This window comes from Epinephelus fuscoguttatus, linkage group LG7 (assembly GCF_011397635.1).
Source record: "Epinephelus fuscoguttatus linkage group LG7, E.fuscoguttatus.final_Chr_v1".
NCBI lineage: Eukaryota > Metazoa > Chordata > Actinopteri > Perciformes > Serranidae > Epinephelus > Epinephelus fuscoguttatus.
The window spans coordinates 31066691-31090271 of NC_064758.1; the positions used below are offsets into that span (position 1 = coordinate 31066691).

Consider the following 23581-nt stretch of genomic DNA (forward strand, 5'->3'; position numbering starts at 1 on the left):
AAAAAAAAAGCCGCCGGACACCAACCAAGTGATTGTGACAGTTGTGTAAAAAGGTTTTGAAACGATACATACGTTGATGACTATAGCTTTTGGAATTAATTCAATGGAAGATCTGATTTTGAAAAATTAATACAATATTGATTAAGAAGAAAAAACAAAGATCTATATTGCACTTTCCATCAACTCGCAGGAAGAGTGTTAAATCTTTGAATGGCAGTAACACGGGCACAAGTCCACACTAAACCTCAGAGCACTTGCATTGTTGTCATGGCAACAACACCACGATAGCCAATATCCAGTGTGAGGGGAGCGGAGGGGAAGGGGGGCATTATATCTGGCATTACACGGCAGATCAGACATTATACACGGCTTCATTATCAGCCGTGATGTCTGCCTCCACACAACGGAAAAAGACAACGATTCGAATACAGCATCAGTTCACTAGCATGTGATTCACAACAGGCAATTTGGAAAACATAAGTATTGTCTCGGAGCGCTGTTCTCTGGTGAAATTACACACTCCATGTGACACACTGCAGTATTAACAGTCCCCTCGCTGGTATTTACATCGCGGGTTACTGGAGTGCAAAGACTGTTTCAAAGTAAATTATTCATTCTTTGGTTCAAAATTATATAAATATATTTAAGATGTGTGTGCAGACACCCACACAACATCCTACATGATATAATCTTTAATAAATCTTTGACTAATTTTAATATGTGTCCATCCATTAGTTTCCTAAACTCACTCTAAATACTCTCTGACATTGTGACAATATAGATGAAAAGATGAACTCTAAGAAAGGCCTCATACTGTATGTCTCTATTGTGTGTGTATGCACACTGTGGTAATGCATGTTTGGTTATGAATACATGTATCCTTGTAGTAACTTTGATAATATGCATTTCTTATGACACATTCACAATGCATGAATCACAGGGAACACAGCTCGGGCAAAACAGCGATGTCACGTGAACATCCTGCTTGATCAGACATTAATAACTGACTTGCACCTTCCTTTGTATCAGTCATGCAAAACAAAAATAAATATCTATTAGTATAAGTATGAAAATAATCACCACTACAGCCATACACACTCACGTACTGTATACATATTGAGATATACACAAACTTCAAACTGCACAATAGTCCACAGTTTGAACAATATCTAAAGGTACACACCAAAATAGGAAAAAGAAAAAGGAGGGGGAGGGGGCAAATCAAAGATCCACAGCTGGGTTGAACGGGTAGCACAGAGCAGCACTGAACTCAGTGTAGGCACAATCTGCTTTTTACATCATCAACAACAGCCCCAAAGGAAAAAAACCACAGCTACTGAAACATATGTGACCTATACAAGCACACAAATCAACAGGTCAACAAGTAGACAGTACATTTTGACACTGCATAGAGTTAAAAACACAGTCCAGGCCAGCACTCAGCTGCACCGAGCCTCCGTCACCAAGATCTGATTCTACCTATCAGATACCACACACACACGTCTGCGCTTGTGTTCAGCTAAGGTACGTTGTTGTTATCTTGACTCTGAGACTTCCACACTTTCCCCCTGGGTGACTCAGTTGGCCTGGACTGGTTTTGGACCCACTGCAACGCCATTACAGTCGAGAATGTACTGCAGACAACCTTGAGGCGGGCGCCCGGCACTGTTTTTAGTGGGTTCACCGACAAGCTCTCCCTTCTGGCCAGTTCCCTGTAAAAGACACAGAAACAGCTTACTCATCCAGCAACAACTGTGATGGCTGTCCTGTAGTGACATCTAAATATAGCTAGATTATCTGAGAGTACATTAAAGGAGAACTCCGGTACTTTTTTTACTTGGAAATATTTTTTCATATTTTCATATCTAAGAGACTTGTGGGAACCACAGTTTTTGAAAGTGGTCAAGTATTGAGACAGAGTGCTGCAGCTGGCAGCTGTGAAACAGACTTCAGTGTAACCAGTGGATGCAGGTGCACCCTGTTAATTTACGCCCATTAAAAGTGCTTGTTTTGTAATCAGCAGGTTCAGACTTTTACTTTTATTATGACTCTCCTACAACATTATGGAAAGGACACTACCAACTAATTAAATGTTTTTCTGTACCTTTCGCTCGTTCTGTTCTGTTTTGCGTCTTGCTTAAGGAGAAGTCTTTTTCTGAAATCCTGCAAAACTTTTCACATTGTTGAAAACAGCTAAAAATAAAATAAAAAGCCATGACATTGAAAATCTTTTAGATAAGAGTAAGGGGCTGTGCCTACCATCTAAGTGTTTTTTTTTAGGCCAGTATATTTTCCTATTAATGCACTGAAATGGAAGCATGGTGTATTTAGTGTGTGCTACAAATGCTAGCAGCACTCAGCGCAGAATTTATGCCCAAAGCCTCGTTGCGCTACTGGTTGGGATTTTTTTTCTGAGCGCTGAAAGGTGAAATATGTCCAACTCTTGGGTAAAAACGCCACGCTTGTCCCTGTCACTTCAGCCATTAAATCACAGTGGAGGAGGGACAAATACTGCAGGGACACCAGCACATGTACAGGTGCTGAACAACAACAGTGGGGGAGAAATCTGTTAATATATTGTATATATGTTACGTTTCCTCTCATGAACCCACACAGACCGGCAGGTTCGTCTTCTCTCCGTCAGCTTTCCCCTCATTCAAAGCAAGTACTCATCCTTGTGCTGACATGTTTACTTTAGTGGATATTCAGTATCATAGTAAACAGATGCAACCAAAGAATCTCAGCTGAAAAAACGTTGCACCTCCGCTCTAAAACATCCCACCTGGGCATTTCCTGAGGAGCGCCTGACATTTTCAACTGGGAGTTTTTCTTCTGGCAACAAGTTACCTCTCGTGAGATTTCAAAATGAGACTTTTTGTTGCGAGACTTGGACATACAAAAACCCGGACCAGCGGAAGACACGGAAAAAAAGCCCTACTTTCTTGCCGTGTGTTTCGGTTATGTTGTAAGACTCTCCAAACTCTCCGGTGCAACTGCATCCACTGGTTACAGTAGTAGTCTGCTGCAAAATACTGAACCAGTTTTCAAGTTGATGTTCCCCTGAGTCACTGAGACACAAAAACGTGAGATAATGGGGTCCAGGTTCAAAAATACCAGAGTTCCCCTTTAATAATACTAAACTAACTAAACTAACACAAGCCCCCTGTGTCTGATGTGCCTGTGTGTCACTGTACCTGGGATGGCTGTATGGTGGTGGGTCTCTGGGGAGCGTTAGCTTCGTTCTCTGCTGCCTGGTTCATTTTTGCCAGCACCATGTCAGCGATAAGCTGCCTGTCCTCGGCCTGGTGCTCACCCACCAGGGGCATGGCAGAGCCCACCACCTGGGCCACGTGGAGGATGGTTGTAGCAGAGAGACAGTGAGAAAGAGAGGGGAGGATTTCAGCACATATGTCACATTCATTTTGGCTGATGTACTGAAATACTTGACCTGAAGGAAAAGGTTTTAGTATGCTCCAGAAATACCATTGTAAGCTCTCAAACCGGATTATCCTAGACTCCTACCTCGGTGATGAAATCTCTGCCATCTTTCCCATGGATAGCTTTGACTGCACAAATTTCCAGACCCCCGAAAATCTCTGAGCAGGTGTCAACCCACAGCTTGTACCTGAACACAACAATCGATCAGTGGCAACATAAATGAGACACAGCAGTCTTCTTATAGGGATGCACCAATTTATCGGCCGATCAGCCAGTATTGGCCGATGTTTTGTCTGCTGAGTCACGTCAATTTTGTGCTGACTAAATGTCACGTTGGTTATTTGCAGTTGGACTTGGACAGCAGCAGCTAGCACACCCAGCTGCTGATTCAGAGAAGAAGCCACTGACTGGACCCGACTCTAGCATGACGTATGAGGGCACGTGCCCTTTGCATTTGTGGTTTGGTTTCACGTTTGCTTTCACTCAGCGACTGTTCAGCTCTGTGTCTCACATCTTGGATGAGAGAAATACTATAGACTGAGCAGCAACAAGGCAAATATGCTTATCTTTGGAAGACAAACCACGCCTCTTACTGAGAAACAGGATATAAGATACTGTCTTTTTATCAGTAATATCTGTCGAGGAGGCTATGATGATGCTACCCACTGTACGTTTGTTTAATGGAAGCACCAGGATGTTTTATTCTGTATGAAAAACACAGGAGGTGAAAGGTAGTCCCATTTATGTTTATTTTTGTAAAATATTTTATTCCATTTGTGATCCCTTTTACATTTACACTTTATACATTTCTGTTTATGTTTTTATGTTTAAGTACAGCATTCCTCTCATAGAGTAGGTAGTTGTACAGTAGACTAAAAAGGCTTTTAAAGGAGTTATTTTTCAGAAAAATCTTTTTCATGTGAAAGACGGTAATGTTTGTCACGATGGCCACCATAGCTCTCCTACACGTTTGGCACATGGGGAGAAGTTTCAGTTCTGACGCCTCACAGATAGATGCCACTAAATCCTACACACTAGCCTTTAAAGGTTGTTTTTATTAATTTGTATGAATAAATAACACAAAAACTTAATAAACAACAAAAAACAATGGTATTAGCTATCAACCAATTGGTGCATCCTTATCTTATCATCACAACTGATCACAACAAACAGGTTAACACACCTAGAAGATTTGCTGCATCATTATGATATGTTTGTCTTTGCATTGGAGCGTAGGACTCACCTATCAGTCATGGCCACCTGCTCAAGCATAGCTGAGCCAGTATTGGTCTTCCAGTTACCAGATATAGATGTCCTCCTGCAGGGTGTGAAGCACACGCATTACAGCGGTTTTCTTTCTCGTTCACGTGTATAGACGAAGTAAGAAAAGTGTAACTGTACGTACATGTAGGCTTTGTAGTCAGTGCCGATCTTCTGGATTCTGATGTCGTACTTGGAGTCGATGAGAGGTTCTGTGGTGGTGTACGTCTGGGTGAGAGCCACAACACTGGCTATGTCCTGGAACTTACTGTGATTGTCCACCTTCACCTGTATGCAAACACAGACACAGACACGAGAGAACTGAGCAACACACTCAGGATTTAAAAAGGCATCTGGCACTTTTTAATTAACCTTTATTTAACAAGAAAATCCTCTTGAGATTAAACATCTCTTTTTCAAGAGTGTCCTGGCCAAGAGAGACAGCAACATAAGTTACAGACAACATAGAACAAATACACTGAATAAAAATGTACAGCTCTAAAACAAGCAATGTAAAACACAAAATAAGATTACTACTAAAAAGCCAAAAGTATGTTAATATATACTAGAAATGTGGTTGAATAAGTGCAGATGAATGCAAAAACCAGCTAAGACACACTGTGACATTTGCATATAGAAGATTGAGTACAAAAAGCCTGCAACAGTGCTTTGACTAGAGTTCTCAATTTCAACCCGAGCCCGACCCGAATAAGCCCGACGGGTCGGGTCAGTTTGGGCCGACTAATTAAGTTAATTGGGGCGGGCTGAGTCGGGCTCGGACAGTGGAGAGAGAGAAAAGAAAAAAAAAAGTGCATCTGTCAGAGAAGCGCACTGTGTGAGGGTGTAACAGCAGCATTAACACACAATGCTGCTGTCCATAGTTCTCACTTCTGAGCAGCCTGTGAGGAAGAAAATATGCATGTCTGTTAAGATTATTCCACATCCATTCATTATTCAATGTTATGGTGTTGATATTTGAAGGTTATAGTTACCGTTTTTAATAAAGTGTTCTAGTTGAAGTTGAAGTAGCGTCTGCTCTGTGTGTGTGTGTGTGTGTGTGTGTGTGTGTGTGTGTGTAAGGGGGATGATAATAGGGCTATAATAATTAAGCAAGAAGAATATGTGAATTATAAAAATAAAGAATGCTGAATTCCGTTCTGACGAAAAAAACTAATACTAAAACAAGATATGCTGCTGTGAAGTGTGAGCAAAGTTCAGTCAGTCAGTCAGTGTTCAGGTGCAGGAAAAGTGTTGAGAGCGGCTGCGGTTCATTAAATGCAGCGGCGCAGTGCTACATGATGCGCAATGGTTGCTCTTCCCCACGCTGACGTTGAAGCCTCTCTGTCTGGTAATATTATTTTGGGACATGAATGATTGGTTGACTTTAAGTGATTAAAGATACTGTATTTGAGCCAGGGAAGCCAGACTGAGGTGCACGGGGGGAGCATCATTTTTCCCCCTTCCATTAAAAAAAACAAAACAAAAACTCAGGTTCAGTCGGGGTCGGACCCAGTGATGTATGTGATGATGTCGGGCTGGGCCGGTTTCGGGCTTCAAGTCCCTCAGGTCATTTCAGTTTCAGGTTGAATTTTTGGGCCTGTTGAGAACTCTAGCTTTGACACAGCCAAGAGGAACCAATGAGTGCAACTTTAAATCCTTCTGTAGAAGACTCCACATATATTTTCCCAGTAAACAATGCATAGATTCACACTTTCCCTCTCAATTGTCACATATGACCCATTAGAAGTGTGTGGCGCATTTATCTGCAGAGACTCTGCCCTCTGCCTGTACTTTTTTACTTTCTTCTGCTGTGTTTGGTATGTTCCTGGGCACCACACGCAGGTGAGGTCGGGACTTTCTACCAAGGTAGCAACAGGCGCAACCAGGAGCGAGAGCAGCACGCATTCGAGAGGAAGCTACAGAGGGACAAAGCCCATTTATTTATTCAAAAACGAGTGTGAATCTGGGGGTGGCTTCCACTTTTGCTGGCAATACTTTTTACAAACAGTAACCAACAATTCCTGCTTAGTATACTTTAAATTGTCTCTGTACTATGTAAGAAATGTAGACAAACACCCTTTTTTTAAATGTAGGAGAACCTGCTAAAAATAGGTGAAAGACTCCTTTCACATTGCCGACATGCCTGTTTTTTTCCATTCGCTTTGTTTTGCTGGTGTGTCACGTTCAACATCACAGATGCGGAAAACATGCACGGAGGCCACTGAAAACATCACGGTGGCCACTTCTTTTTTCAGTCTCTTTAAAACTTGTCAAAACTTGTGCCAACTTTGGAAACGGATGGTATGTGGCCGTGCATCTCTGTATCCCCCTGGACAGGGGGCTAAAATGAGTGCGTCCACCCGGCTGCCATATTTCCATCACTGCGAACTGAAGCCGATCGGAGCTGGAGCCGATAAATACCCCTGACTGCTGCGGAGTCATTTGTCCCGTGAGTGAATGCTGATTGTAATCTCATCCATTAAATACAATAGCCAGATGTTAGTGTGTGTTTGTGGGGTTTTTGTGCAGTTGCAAAGACAAATAGACAAACAGCAAAAAAAGCAAGAAGAGAAATCTCTGTACCTTTCCAATACCAGAGTGGGCGTGTCCAATCTTCACAACAACAGGAAACGATGGCATGCTTACCTAAAGTAATAAGCACAGAGTCATTGCCTCGTATTCTGCGTCATACTTTGATCGTACATTCAGAAACAAGCAACTGCTGTTTAGTTTAATGTCAAGCACAGGATTTCTCACCATCTCCTTGTAGTTTGGATAAAAGGTCTGCTCAATCAGAGGAAACTTCTCAGCACCCAGCTTCCTGTGGGTGTTGATAAGTTGGGCAAACTGGACACACAGAAAGGCAAATAAATCAGGCGTATTTCATAAATCATTTCCCCAAAGCACACTGCGGTTATACACTTGATCGAACACGATGCAGACAGAGAATGGATTATTATGGTTCTTTCTCCTGCTGTATTGCTTTACAGTAAAGCTCTCCCCAGCTGCTGAGTGCCTACCGCCCATGGCTTGTCACACAGGTTGTAGATGGACTCCAGCGAGTTGATGCATGGGACCCCTCCGTACTGCAGACCAATGATGAGGTTGCGAAAATCTTCATTCTGGGTCATACTGAAGGCATGTTGACGAATGAGGACGAAGTCGGGCTTGAATGACCTGGAAAATAAAATTATGGTGGAGATGTGACAAACTGTAAAGCGTTGATCGCAACGTGGATGAGTCGGGCAGTCGTGGCTGTAGATGGATACACAACATTGATTAAAACTGTACTAATTTATGATTTCTGTGGATAAATCTGTCCTCTTGTGTGTGTGTGTGTGTGTGTGTGTGTGTGTGTGTGTGTGTCACCTGATAACCTTGGTGCCATTTCTGAGAACCTGCATGTTAACGTTGCAGGTGCCATTAGCATGAGCCACCACGTTGATCTCATTGAATTCAGCCTGAGGAGTTGATGATGAGAGAAGCATATGAGGACACTTAAACTCCTCTACGCTGCTTTACATAAGTACGTACTTAAAATGGCTGGTGGAACGTACCTGCTCCACTTTGATGTCATAATCCCCATGTAGTTTCTTCCCCCGGAATAATTTCGCCCTGGTTAAAACAGAAACAAAGACAACGCATTCACTTTTAGTGTCACAACAGAATAAGGATTCCTCAAACAGAGATCTCCAAGTAATTACCAGTCCAAGAGTAAATCATGGGCAGCACAGAGTAGACAAATGTTCCCTTTCACGCTCTTCATACACAGCCTCTCTAACGCTTCTTCCCCTCAATCTGGCAGCGAGGATAGCGATAAAATATTACGACACTTTCCCAGGCTGCATAACAGCATGCACACAGATGCAATTACACATTTCCCGCCGCCTGGTTCACTAGAAATACCACTGAGCGGGGTTAATGAAGGACAAGGCAGGGAGGTAACGTTACTTTTGTGCACAGTGAATACACAGTTTGAGAAAATGGCTGCACCTTCAATGACTTGTGATTCAGCAGTTCTTAAAACAGAGACGCTCTGGCCTTTCTGACATGAATAAAAACGAAACCTGCGGGTCCTTTAGTTCTTTTCTTTTTTTTCCCCTCCTGGTTTGGTGGTGAAGTGAAAACCTTTTGCCATGGGATTTAAGATTAAGATGGATCAGTGTCTTGTATGCTTGACACCACGCAGAGATGAAAAACCACAGAAACCACACAACAATCGTTGGGGTTTGATTTCTTGGGCTTTTTCCTATAGTGATTTGCAGGAGTTGGGCCTAACAACATAAGCTTTGGCACTACAAACTACTGGGGTGATCTACTGTAGATCAATTCTAATGGTGACCAAAAATTTCCATCTACTTCCTCAAGCTGCCATGGAGGAGGGTTTATTCTGGTTTCCATTTCCAGAGCTTCAATTTTATTCTTACAGCTACAGTTGGTGACTTTTATAAAAATAACTTTGTCATATTTGCTGCAACTGTCACTACATCCACACAGAAGTACATTATACAGATAGACCATGAAAATACATAAGGTTATCCCTCCCACTCCTTATCCCGTTAAAGATATTTACTAGAAGCTACTGTGCCTGAAGGGAAACAGCCAATCAAGCTGAGGAGTCTCAAACTCAGCTGTCAATCGTGTCAATCACTGCTTGTGAACTGCTATCAAACTGTTAATCTAGGCAGTGCTGTTCAAATAGTCAGAGTCAAGATTCTGTTACTGCGCTGCCTATTTCTCTCCTCAAATGTTTTCAGAAACATATTTTAGCATGGGTGGATTATGAGACAATGGGCCCCTGGGCACAGATATGCAGAAGGCCCCACCACCTCTCTCCTACATAGGAGCAAGACACGCAGACTTTGTGGTGGGTTTGGCTATTTGTTTAGTCTTTAGTCATCTTTTTGTGGCTTTGTGTCTCTTTGTGATTGTTTTGTCTGTCTTTGAGGCAAATTTGTGTCTCTTGTTAGTCATTGCGTGTCTCTTTAAGGTCATTTAATGTGTCTTTGAGGTCCTTTGTGTCTCTGACGTTGTCTTTTGGTTGTTTTGTGTCTCCTTGTAGTTGTTTTGTGTGTTTTTGAGGTCATTTCTGTGTCCTTTTGAGCTCCTTTATGTTTCTGAGGTTGTCTTTTGGTTGTTTTGTGTCTCCCTGTAGTGGTTTTGTGTCTTTTTGAGGTCATCTAGTGCCTTATTTAGGTAATTTTTGGTCTGTTGGAGGTCATTATGTGTGTCTTTGAGATCATTTTTGTGTCTTTTTGAGGTCCTTTGTGTCTCTGAGATTGTCTTTTGGCTGTCTTTTGTCTCCTTGTAGTCATTTTGTGTCTTTTTGTTGTCATTTAGTGCCTTATTTAGGTAATTTTGTGTCTCTTTTAGGTCATTTGGTGTCTTATTGAGGTCATTTTGTGTCCTTTTGAGGTCATCTCATACCTTATTTAGGTAATTTTTCTGCATCTTTGAGGTAATTTAGAGTCTGTTTGGAGTAATTTTATATCTATTCGTGGTTGTTTTGAGTCTCTTTGTCATCATTTTACATCCCTTTGAGATTTTTTTTTGTTTCTCCGTGTTCATTTTGAGTTAGTTCCTGGTCAGTACCAGATCATTTTGAGTGGCATTCTGCAAGTAAAGGCCAAGCAGCCTCTGACAATGCCATGTATCTATCCATCTGTGTATTCTGATGTACTAGTTAATTGTAAAATAAGAAAGTTTGCTATGACCAGACAGCAGTGCTTCATTTTTACTGTTTCCAATATGGTGGCCAGATCACAAACTTTCTCATTTTACAGCAAATAGTACACTTAAATTTGTTTCATTTCATTCACATTTAAAGAGAGAAATAGGCAATGCAGTTCAGTCTCGATTCATATTTGATCAGCGTTGCCAAGTTTGACAGTTTGACTGCAGTTCACGAGTAGTGATTGACATGTCTGACGGCTGTGTTAGAGACTCCTCGGCTCTGCTTGTTTGTTTTCGTTCACCTCTAGTAATGCCATTAGAAGCAATATGAGGCGGCAGAGGAATATGATTTACTTCACAGATTATCTGCCTCATGTAATACTGTGTGGATTATACAATGACAGTTTCAGCAAATCTGACAAAAATGTATTTTTATTCAAGTCACTGCCTGCAGCTTTAAACTAAAAACCATCTACTGCAGTGTAAAACATACGCAACCGCCTATCCAAATATTATTTGTACAATGTCCATATTTCCGTATTGCCGCGTTGATGTATCTTGACAACACGCTGTGGTTGTGCTCCCTCTTCTCCTTAGTTTGTATCACCCTGCTGTCACGTACCCTGCACTCTGTGCCAATTTTGCGCGGAGGTAAAGCTGAATAATTCATTCTCAGTCTAATTGGGGCATGGGGATCTATTTGGCTGTGGAGAAAAACAAGCATTAAAATATGAATCACTGCTCCTATATATGGGAAAATGAAAAGCCCACTCTGCACTGTGATCAATGTGCTTTGCCAGTACGTACTGTAGACTGAGGCGCTGTTTCCAAAACACAACCCCTAGAAACAACACAAACACGCCTCTAATTCAATTTTGCCATTCAATTTTTTATCTCTGTCAGCATGGGAAGAGATGTGAGGAGGGAGCGTAGCGTTACGTTTGATCTACGCTATATGACATTGCAGACAGGAGCCCAGCTCTGCATATTGAGCATTGAAGCAACACGCTCAAAGCGGACGCCACCCTATAGTATGTTTCTCATGATCTCTCAGCACCGGGCATTTATATGCATTAATATTCAGCTCCTCTGGTTAAATTCTAGGCTCTATCTGTGTTACCTGTTCTCTTTGTGTTAGCTCTCATCCAGAGACAAAGGACATTTATGTGACACACAAAAAAGACTCCTGCTTTGCCCTTGACTAACGTACTGGCCTTATAAGTGGAGTTAGTCTCTGGGCACTGTGCCTAACTGCTCACTGAGATGTTCACTTGGAACATTTATTTGTAAGAATCAATATGGGCGCTCTTGACTGGAATAAAAGATGAGAGGAGAAACCAAATAAGACAAAAAAATGATCTTCCTCTTCTGTGATTTCAATAGTAAGTCAACATAGACACTGAAAAATTAAGCGACTTCATTAATGGCTGCAGGTTGTCAGATTGCCAAATTACATATTGCCTCAAAATAATTCTTCATTCAGATGATTCACCCGAGAGCTCGGTTAGCGGGAGTCCGTGCTGAATTTTAATGTCTCATCACTTAGCCTGCTTAACATTCACTCTCACATGTGGGTAATGTTTGAATAAGGTCAAGCTCAAAGTACAAAGCATCCCTGTCCCTGAGTCCGGTTAAATACAGTCCCTTATGTGTCTTTCTAATTTTGCACACTAAGTGACTGAAGTAAAAGAATCTAAGCATCCTCAGATATAGACGAGAAGAAGGAGGCAGTGCAAGTCGGCCATTAGTCTGATAAGTAAGACAGTGGAACATCTGCTCCTCCTGTCACAAGAGTAATTTATAGCACAGTATTCCTGGCACAAAACAAACCTCTCTGAGTGACGGGCATCTACCAAGAAAAAATGCAGGCAGAATGACGAAGGACTTCTGTCTCTGTATGTGCTGTGACCCTGACAATCAGCATGATTTTATCAGCGCATGTTTTATCATACAGTCAATTATTCTGCTTAACACAAACTGTTACACAACAGAGCCCTTGTTCAAACACACATCCATAGTTGTGATTTATAGTGAGGACGCTAGGGACATGTCCCCAGATCACTTTTGGAAATGGCTGATTTTGCCCCCAACACTTTTTAAAAGCAGAATTTCTTAAAAATATTTTGAAAAATAGCTTTCACCAAGAAATTTTAGCTAACAAATAATAATAATAATAATAATATTTAACGTTATTTAAGAGCCTTACTGCATTCCATTCCATTATATTTTGATATTTTGAATTGTAACCTGCTGCTATAGACTGTACAAAATAATAAACGTAGCTACTGTGATGTCAGCCACTGGTTTGTGGATTCCCATTATGAAGCTTTGAATTTGGCATTTCGGACACCGCCATCTTGATTTTTTGGAGACAGAAGTGACCAAATTTGGACATGAGGGAGGACTGTGGAGGAGCAAGGAGTGGATCTGACTTATAGACTGTGGTGACGCCTCGCAGACAGCCGGTCAGGCAAAGTGGCTAGCCTTTAATTCAGTGTAATTAAGTAGTTTTTTGGACCAGGCTGTAAGCATGTTTATTTCTGCTTTAAAGGCAGCCATTTTCACATTTTAACATTGGTGTCTATGTTGACTGACTGGCTTCTGAAGCCGGCCTCAAATAGCTGTTCATGGAACTGCAGTTTTTGGCACTTTCGCGTTGGCTTCATTTGTCTGCTCTGAGGTTGCCGCTTACCGGCTCACTGTATTTTGTGTTTTCCTTTACAAAAATAAAGACATTTCCACCATAAATTACTGCATGAAAATTCACCAGAATGCAGGAAATTAAGAGTTTCATGTTCAAAATTTCCAATGGGAGGACCCCCAGAACTCCCCCTTCATATGTGTCCTCATCATAGACTGTATAGAAAGATGGACAACAGGACAGCTCCCCAAAAGTGAAGCTAAAACATCTCGATCGCCTCCTGGTGGCTGGCTGCAGTACAGGTCATAAAACCTGTCCTCTCCATGTTAGTGGAATTTTTCCCAAAGATGGTTTCTGTCATTTAAGGTTGTTTTTATCACTCTGCTGTATGTTCAAGTGTTCGTTTTTCTTATAAGTTTGGATTTAATTAGTTATTTAATGCTATTAAACTGGGAATTTTACAACATGACTGACAACTGTGTGAGCCAACTGGTGGGCTCTCATTCAGGTGAGCTGCTCGCAATTGGTCTGACAGGTGTATGGGCAGGAAACTTCATACTGCACAGATTCTAGCTCCAAATGTTTCACTAGTGCAAGATGGCAGCGGCCATATCTGTGATATTTTGGCTTCACTTCTGCACAGTGGGGGGAAGTGAGGACTCGTCGTCCATCTTTATATACAGTCTACGGTCTCCACCAATGTTGAAATGAAAACTACGCCCATGGTAGTAGCCTGTTTCAAAGTGTATTTGCAAACACTTTGAATGAGAAAAAATATTTTTATGACTATAGAATCCAGGTAATGCTCAGCAATTTTCCTACAACACCCAGAAGTCATTGTAATTTCCCTGTATGTGTGTCTGTGTGTGTGAGCGCACGGTATATATATAAATCATCTGGGATTTGACTCGTTTGATCTGAAAAATAGATGTTGATGGCTGAGCCTTCTGCCAGATGCAATTAGTCTGAAGGACTCTTTCCTGATTTCATTCAGCGTGTCTTGGGGCCGCCGCTTCTCATCACTCTGGCTTTCGTTTGCGGCAGCAGGCAGAAGAAATTCTTAAAAACAGCCCGTCACACAATGAGATACGGCACATAAACAAGCCGTCAGACACAAGGTGTGCCAACATTTCGGAGAATATCAGGTATCAGCAAAACCTGCATGAAAATGAAGAGACATTTCATCTTCTCATAGCTTGCCAACAGCCATATTTTTTATGGTTTTCATCCAGCCTCTGTGAGAGCTGAATACAAAGCATGTAGTGATTTTCACACGTCAGGACTTTTCTGTAGCTTTCTCCTCTGAGTCATTTGGGATATTTGTTTCTTTATGTTATAGGTAATAGTCCGAACAGAGTACCATTACTACAGTATCAGCACTATATACACACCTACAGGCCACAGAACACCAGATGAAGCAGACCTCTATGACACTGAGTAAACCAAGATTGATGTGTACCGCCATGACTTATAACCACTGGGTGAAAGGTCGCATGAAAGCAACCACAACACACCAAACCTAGTGAAAAAAACATGTAGAGCTCCCCTCTCAGTGATATTGAGCAGCCATGAAAAATAGATGCAGCACTCAGACAGTGGAAGCCTTCTGAATGAAGTATTTTAGCTGATTCTCCCTGGTGGACGTGTGCCAGATATATGAAGCAAGAAACCATTAAGAGCGATACTAATCTGCTGAGCTCATCAACACAGTGGACTAACATTATAATGAGTAAACTGCATATGGCAACAGAAATAATGTCAGAGCAGGAAATCACTAAACGTTTGTTTCACATAGGGAAGGAACTTCTTCATATCGGATATTGTTAAAAAGCGACAGCGAGAGTGATGGAGTGTGAAACATTATCTCAGCCCAACCTACTCAATATTCTCAATTACAACGACCTTTGATGAACGGCATGGTTTTAGTTTAATGTATTAGATTGTGTTCGTCTGCCAAAACTGCAGAGCAGTGTCAGTGTATTGGCACATCCGACTAGAATCTTATTCTTGAACAAGCAGCCTCCTTTCTCCTCATAAGAAATGTGGAACAAGTGAATGCATACGACTGGCATCCATCCCGCAGACGGCGGTCTGATCTTATTAAAATTGATCAACGCTTCTGTTATATAAATGGCTAGTCCTGCACACACAAACAGGATGATTGGATACTGCAAGGCCTTCTGAATTAGCCAAGCCGATATCCTAATATTCCTAATCCTAGTATTTGTGTGATTCGGTTTGTTTGAAGGGTAACTTCCTCCGGAGATTTGATTAAATGCAGAGGTGAGTGTATCTTCATCAGCGTGAAATGAAATCAGGCAACCGTGGCCATCAGATACAGACGACATATTAACCTTTATGCGACACTCATATATACAACACGAAACCCTGTATAGATGGATCTCAAATGCGATGGCAATCTAGTCTAGTCTCATGGCTCTACTGTTCACAGAAATTAATTAGATATTTTTACTGAGTGAAAATCAGATCCATCAAATACTGAGATTCTCAAAAGAAGAAGGGGGATGTAGATTTAATTCTGATTTTATTTCCATGTCTCAGGAAAGCCCAAAGAGTCCACAGAGAGTCAGCATACCTTCCAGTGTGAAAGCAGCCTCTTTGCACTGTATATTAAGATATCACTTAGATAGAATTGTGCAAATTTGATTTATCGAAATCCAAGTAAGTCAAATGCAGTATCCAAATTGCAGAAGCTGCCATTTTTTGACAAAGTTAAAATGCATCACAACATGTCATAAATGAAGCATTGTGGTGCTACAGAGATGCTTCAGCCTACAAATCATATCCCAAATGTGAGGATACATGCTTGTTAGGTACAGACCCCAGAAAAAATGACATCATCATCATCATTTTTTTTTTTTTAGTGAAAATTAAATGCAAAAATCACCATTTCCACTAAAAACCTGACTCACTATCTAATTGCAATATGACTTTTTGCACATTGTGCAGCCCTGGTGCAAATACATGGGGCATCCACTGTAGTATCCAGCTGCACAGCTCTGGCACACACACTGCTGTGGAAAATATGTCAGCTGTGTAAACAAGTGTTCATTATGTGATGACAGAATTACCATATTCTACAGTTGTCGACGAGATATTGGTGTCTACGCAAAATAAGTTTCCCCTAAATCCATGTGCACACTCGTTTAGAGCAGTTTGAATCCGTACCACAGATGACTGACACGGATGCTTGTTTTAAGCTACCTCTGAGTAACATCCCTGAGGACGCTGACTGTCAGTGCAACGGCTTAAGTGCCTTAACGTAAGCCCGCTCTTAACATTAATGACACAATGGTCCTTTCTCCCAGCAGGCGGAGAAATATAGACGTGAGGGTGATGTTATTTAATTTTTCTTGCTTACCTTTCCACTGCAAGCCACTTGTATGATTAACCAAAGGAAGCCTATGCACCATGCGCTGCAGTTAGGTACATGAATCGTTCCCCATGTTAGTGCAGGGCATGTCATGTGATCTCCTATCAGTGGGCAGGGGGAAACCCCATTGATGGAGGGAAAGCACTGCAGTAATAAGACTACTTGCATTTCCCAAATTCTGCACAACCTGTGGAACATCTGTTTTTAACAAATGTCACATTATAAGGCGCTACTATCAGTGATTTTAGATAATGGACCTTTTTGTTTTGGCAGGCAGCTGTAATAAAACTGACACGCTATTGTTTCATAAAACCAAATGCAACAGAAAAAAACACATCTCACAACAGAGACAAAACAGAGGACAATAAAAAGCATCTATCTTGGTGTAATGTCACTACTGCTGAGAATCAATGGACCGTATTTGCTTAACTATCGGCTGCCTCTTTGTGTTATCGTAACACTGGCATGCTGTACCATCAATCCACAGCAGCAGTGCCCATTCACATCTGCAGGGTGCATGATGCATATGTTGTTTCAGTGGTTTTTAACCCTTACCTGACTACTACATTGAAAGGAGTCATGTGGAGAGAATGGGCATTAATGTTGAGCAAACAAACAAATCACAGCCCATAAATGATTTTAAAATGAATGATATGACTGTGTAGAGCATTGTCTTACCACTCCTGCTGTGGTTCATCAATCACAAGGAGAATCTTGAACTTCTTGGGTGTCGTGACTTGGGTCTGCTCCACTAGCCCTGCTGAGGCAGCTGTCTGCTTAACAACGTTGGTGATGGAGCTGAAGAAACCCGCTCCGGAGGACTGAGATGGCTGGGGTTTCCTCTCTGGAGCAGGGGAAGTGGCTGGAGGTGTAGGCCCGGTTGTAGGAGACTTGGCAGGGGTGGTGGAGGCAGGTGGAGGAGGCTGAGCATTGTCAGGCCTCTGGAGGTCTGTCATGTAGCCATTGGGCAGGTTGGAGATGAACGTGCTGTCCGAGAGGCGCCGGCGCAAATAATTCATGGTTGCAGCTGAGAGAGAAGAAGAGTCAACAAGCACCGGGTGTGGAGAATGATTCTGCAAAGGAGCCCCTGTTCTCAGTGCACAGCTGATAATGGCTGAGCTCTCAGTGCAAACTCACAGCGAATGTATTCCCTCCCAGTTCAGCGGAGCATCCTCAGAACTCCCCCTCACTGGCGGTGACGCTACACCCTCCCTCAACCAATCCCATTACTCTGTGCTTTCCTCAACCATTGCAAATGATGCTCCGTCTGTGCCTCTCCTTCCTCCTCTCCTCCTCTCGTCCTCTCCTCTCTCTCCCTGGCGTGCCTGCCTTCCCTACCCCTCCCCCATTTTCTACTGCCTCACAGGCGTCATGCTTCTTTGAACCACAGCATTTAAAATAGAGGGGTTTCCAGTGTAAGTGCAGGAGGGTACACTGCATCATAATCATCTTCCTCTGGCTCCCTCGTTTCCTTGTGGGGTTTTTTTGCCCCCTGTCCATGCATGGCATTTCTGTGTGTGTGAAAAGCAGCCATGAAATCTAAAATGGCTGTTTGGACTAGTGGGCAATGTTAAATGAGAGGAGAAGCGTCAGCAGCAGTCCCCTGAGACACAAATGCATGCAATAAACCCTCTCTGCTAATTGATTCATCAATCCTTATACACCTTCGGCTTTTCCTTATTACAGTGTCATAAAAGAAATGTTTTACCTCACTGTTTTATTTGACATAAAACTTACAGCACTTGTCCATTATGGCACAGTTTATCATTATGAGCAATTACATTTTCATATGCACACTTAAGCACACATAAAATCTAAATACTAATGACAGCATAAAAACACAGCTTACAATATTTTTCTTTACTGATATATGTGCAGATACTTTTGCAAACTTAATAACTAATTTTGCAAAAAAAAAAATAGTATGACAAAGGAAACAACTGCCCCTCGCATTCCTCCTATGACACATAGCCAGCTCTAACATATTTTACAAGGAATATAGAAGGAATTTAAGCTGTATGACTGCAAACCACCATGTCTCCAATATAATAAAGTGAGTATAAAACAGATCAATAAATCAATAAGTCACCAATAACTCACTCACCACACATCTGGTTAACTGGTTGCACAATTCAATCTGAAACACACAAACATAGACTTTTAAATAAAAAACAATCTAAGGATTTATACATATTATTGCTAAAGCAAATCCTCGTGTTGATATTTTTCTATCATAAAAAGATAAAGCTAAAAATACTAGTTGACTGGTGCAATCATGATATTGACGTCTTACTTGGTCACTGATCTTTGAGCACACTCCCTCGGCCGTCAAATTTAAAATGCACTGACGGGTGCAGGCAGGTCACCGTCTAGTGCTGCACTTGGATAATAGCTGATTAGATAGAATATGGTAAATATAGCTTCAGGCTATTTACATAAAAGAACACAAGCCGTGTAACATTATACAATAGAATAAATTTTGCATGAACTGGTTGATACCTTAAATTGTTAACCAAACTGTTTTTGTTCCATAGCTAGGATGCATAAATTGGCAACAAAATACGTCCTTAAATTTGTTTCATCCGTTTAAATTTGAAGCAACTAGGGTCTAAATTAATGTTTCATCCAAATGTCCAAATAAGCTTTGCATTATTCTCCTGCTATTTATTTTACACCTGTTTGTCTGTATGTATATTTGTGTAACATCACAGATTTGGGGATGGAGCAAACTCCTCTGTTTCCAGCAAATTGAGCAGAAGGAGGATTGGCTATCAAACACAAAAATAATCCTTAAAAAAAGTTGAGCTTCACATGAATAGTGGAGTTCTGTTGAATCCATGACAGTGACAAACTCCAGCTCTAATTATAGCTTGTATGTTTGTACATTATTATTGTCATTCTGTTCCTCCATATTGTAATTTTACTGCCACTCTAGTTGCTCTTTATATCCAAAATCTGTTGCATAACTATTGTACGTATTCTTGTTAAAGGGTGTGTTTTTTATGATTGAAATATAATCTAATGACAGTAGGTGCTGCATGTTGCACAGATTATAAAGCAATTTAAGGCAAATTTGCACGATGTGTGTTGTACTCTTTATAATGTACAGTGCAATGTGAAAAACAGCCTGGTGAAGATAAAGTGCAAGCCTTTTTGACTGAATATCCATGGAAACAGGACCTGGGTGTCTCATTTCCTTTTTGAATACTGGTCATGAGAGACAGCGATAAGGACAGGCTAAAATTATACTTGGATACTGGCTAGTGAAAAGCTGCACCGTGCACTGAGTCTTATGCATAGATACTAGGGTGACATCAGCTGGCAGAGGTGGTGTAGTGAACATCAAAACCAAACCACTCTGCCTGAATAGTAGAGCAAGGTAAATGTCTATAGATGAGATGATCCAGCAGTGATGGTGCTGAGCTGTTTGCAGATTATCAAAAGAGTAAACATTTGTGTTATTTACAGGTGCTCAGATAAAGGTTTCTATTTGCAATTAATGTCATTTTAAAATAAAAAAAAACATGCTTTGTGTGTGGCTATGGAGTTAGAGGCAAAGTTTTGTTATGATAGAGTAAAATATTTCACTTTATTTTACTTTTGTGTGAGCTAAAGCACCTGTCGACTTTTGCAGAGCTGTGTGGCTAATGCAAGTATTACTTGTTGCATTGATGACAGGTAGTCCATGCAGTGATTCACAGCAAAAACAATATTTAAACAGAATAATGCACCTTTGAGCTGAATATCATCCCAAGTTTTGGTGTCGTGCTGATCCACAAACATGGTAACTTCACCCTCATTCGCCTCTTCTCCGCTAGGGCCGCTCACCACTCTTTTGTTTGCAGACTGGTGCGGTGGGAAACTGCGTGAAGGCAGTAGAAAGGCGAGCTGGGCTAGCCATGGTGGTGTTTTGGCTGTGAAGCTAGTTTTGTTGATGAAGTAAGTAACTAACTTTTAACGTCATGTTAACATAAATTTGGAATTTTAATCTTGGAAATAACCCGGCTGAACGTAACGTAAAGTAAGTTGCAACTGACGGGCTCGGTGTAACGTTAGTTAAACGTTTATTCGGTTTTGCTAGTTGCTAACTAACTACAAAGTTTGAGTACTAGCTTAGCTGTTAATGGCTAACGTTAGTAGCCGAAGTTAGCTGGCTAGTGTGTTAACACTCGCAACTACGATAACAGTTAGCTAAGTACTGTAACAATGTGTATACAGCTATTATATTATTAACTATCATAATTTGCTATCGTAACTGACTTATCTAACCAATTTGTGTAGCCGTAAATGCTAACCCAACTAAAGCTAGGCTAACACTGTTGCAGTTAGCTGAACGTTTGTAGCTAACGGCTAGCCTTGGAGTTTACGTCAACGTCAGGGTACTTGTCGTTAGCCAGCTAACTGCTAACGTCAAGGCAACACTTGCTATCTCAATTAAAGTGCCATAAATGTAAGTCAGTTTACATTCCAGTTTACAATCTGATTTTCCTAAATGTTTTCTTCTTCAGGATTTAACTTTTGTTGCCTTCGCTGGTGTGTCTTGCTAACATCGATGTTAGCAACTAGCCTGCCCGTGTAAATGCTATTCACTAGAATGGACCTGTTGAACTCTCAGTTCCTGGACAAGATGAACAATAACATCGGGAGACTGCACTATGAAGGTTAGTTATATGCTTTGTGCCTTTTAATGTGTCTTTATATCGTACATTTACCTTAGTTGTTGAATGAGCATTGTGTGGTTTCCTTAATTACTAACGCGAATTGCTCAATATGTTTTGGTTGGCTGAGTGACGTCTACTTTTATCGACCTTATGGTTGGTGCCAAGCACATAAGTGTACGGCATTTTTGGTGCACAAATCTCGGCGAAGTCAACTTCGGATAAAGTGAACACTGGTTTGTGTGTTTACTTGAGTAGAGATAAGGAGACTAGACTCTTGTGGTCAGTGTAATGTTGCACTTTTAATACCGGAAATACTGTCAAAAATAACATTAACTGTACTGTCCTCCAAACTCACCCATATCGCGTAGTAAAATCTGCACATATCCATAAGATGCACCCACAGATTTTGTACAAGGCCCAGAAAAATAACAGCAAACACTACAGATGTTACCTAATTTGAGGCATCAAGGTCAGACATTACACTGTTTACACTTTTTGTGCGTATAAAGAGGACCCTAGAGATCTTTACAATGAAGTAAACACAGTCTCCTCAGGAAAATGTCTTGGCCATAACAGTGTGTGCACTAGTTTTTAGGAAGTGATTTTATTCCAGAAGTAAATGAGTCCCTTGTTCATTGCATAATTGACCTTTTTGATTCAGAGTTGCTTTCAGAAATCAATTCCATCTTTGAAGACTAAAAGTCCTCCTCTTTCCAAATTTGTGATCCAAGTGTGATAATCAGGATCACAGTTTAGTAGTCATCTCCTAATTTTTAGGGTGGCATTTAAGTAAAATATGCCTGACTGAACACAAAGCTTAACTGATACTATAGATCTGGTTAACCAGTAATTTCTTGAATGCATACCCTGGCCAAGTTACATCAGACTGTTTATGTTCAGTGTGGAGTCATGTACTTGTTGCTGGAACTCAAATTTAATTTGATTGTTTGTACTGCTGATTCCTTTTCCACAGATGAGTCCAGGACACCCTCCCTGCCCACTGCCATGTCCAACATGGCCGGGCCTCCTTCACACTGCCCAAGCAAACGGAAGTATGGGGAAGAACAAATGGACGACCGAATCAACTGTGATGATGACCACATGACCAAAATGAGCAGATTGTTTGCCACTCAGCTGTAAGTACCTTTCAAAAAAGAAACATAAATCATTATCCTGTGTTAATCATTGAATTGACCATTGAATTTTGTTACATAGAACTCAACAGATACTTTTCTCATCATCATACCCCCAAATAGACAAAATATAATGAAGCTTGAACTGTTGTCTATACACTTGTTTTCTTACAGTACATCATCTGAATTGTTTTTCATTTTGCATTTATGTAGTTAACCAAAGTGAGCCACCTTTTTTGCCGTAGTTCAAAGACAAGCCATGTATCTGGTGTTCCTGTAGCAAACTGTATCACAATGTCAAAAACACACCAGAACTCGGACTTATGTATTTATGTTTTACTGTGTGGGAGCTTTAAATCTCAAACATATCGACATACTTATGATAGCTCAAGGTTATTTAAAAAATTAAAAAAATAACAATGTGTTTTATTATTTGAGAGAACTGCTATGTTTTTTTTTATTTCCCCAAAGCCAAACATTTGTATTCATTGATTGCCTTCCCACACACATATTGCAGTGTATATTACACATGTAGAAGAGGAGTTAATTATTTGTTTGAGCCCCAACTTTGTAATAAAACAGTCATGACAAAATTCTTGCACACCTGAAAGCCGTATTGGCAGGTGGATAAGATAAGAACTCTATGTCACACAGTTGTTAAATTGCTCTTAATTTGTTAGGAATGTTTCAGTCCTCAGATTTAATTAAGTACAATTTAGATTTAGATCAACAGCGCCAGAACCGTATTTATATATACACATATACCGGGGCGGGGGGGGGGGCATCCTCAACAAAGTTTATGATCAAACCATTCAGCCTGAATTAGCCCAATTTAAAATTAGGAAGTAAAAGTCTGAGCATGACCTTACAGCATTAACTCTGGAGGAATTTAAAGACCACCTCCAGGCTGTGAACTATCCCATTTTTAAGAGACTGCTTTGATTACCAGCACAAGAAATCTGCAATGCTTATGATCTTTAAGTAATTCTAAAATATGCCTAATGATGAAAGGGCTGTATCCAACCCAGTCTACGCTGTGACATCTTTTTACAAACACAAGATGCAACAGCTGGTGTATGAATTGTCTATGAAAAGGTGAAACTGTTGGCACTTAATTTTTAATTTGCACTGTCTTTATCAAGGGCCCGTCCCTCTGCTGGAGACAATCGTAATGAGCACTGGAGCCTCGGTCACACTCCTGTGGAGCACGTTACGTCCTCCTCCAACGGTCTCCATGGGAATCACCTGTATGCTTCCATTTCTAGCTATGCTGTAGATCAGCCTCTGGCTCTGACCAAAAGCAGCCATGACATCGGAGTCGGGGCCAGAGAGAGGTCCGTGGTGGGTGGGACTGTAGAGCGTCAGCAGGTACGTCTATGTT

At 41.1% G+C, this 23581-nt stretch overlaps 2 protein-coding genes across 4 annotated transcripts in view; one reads left to right on the forward strand and one right to left on the reverse strand.

Moving 5' to 3' along the window:
- On the reverse strand, positions 1 to 21177 carry syn2a (synapsin IIa). 3 transcript variants are annotated; one of them, XM_049580532.1, is made up of 13 exons: positions 21119 to 21177; positions 18511 to 18543; positions 17085 to 17433; positions 8256 to 8313; positions 8068 to 8159; positions 7719 to 7875; positions 7456 to 7545; positions 7282 to 7344; positions 4844 to 4986; positions 4682 to 4756; positions 3523 to 3625; positions 3195 to 3341; positions 1 to 1712 (listed from the first exon to the last, which is right to left on the reverse strand). In XM_049580532.1, the coding sequence occupies exons 2-13, from the start codon at positions 18515 to 18517 to the stop codon at positions 1578 to 1580; spliced, it is 1419 nt and encodes a 472-aa protein (XP_049436489.1). In that variant the 5' UTR covers positions 18518 to 18543; positions 21119 to 21177; the 3' UTR covers positions 1 to 1577. The 3 variants fall into 3 exon arrangements, with proteins under 3 accessions (XP_049436489.1, XP_049436488.1, XP_049436491.1); XM_049580531.1 differs by lacking the exon at positions 21119 to 21177 and adding an exon at positions 20138 to 20242; XM_049580534.1 differs by lacking the exon at positions 21119 to 21177 and adding an exon at positions 18700 to 18720.
- vgll4a (vestigial-like family member 4a) overlaps positions 20253 to 23581 on the forward strand; it is a 9436-nt gene continuing 6107 nt past the window's right edge. Inside the window, exons 1-4 of the mRNA XM_049580535.1 lie at positions 20253 to 20345; positions 20915 to 21067; positions 22041 to 22203; positions 23343 to 23568. Of these exons, the coding sequence (XP_049436492.1) occupies positions 20986 to 21067; positions 22041 to 22203; positions 23343 to 23568 (471 nt within the window). The 5' untranslated portion in view covers positions 20253 to 20345; positions 20915 to 20985. The remainder of the gene's footprint in view (positions 20346 to 20914; positions 21068 to 22040; positions 22204 to 23342; positions 23569 to 23581) is intronic.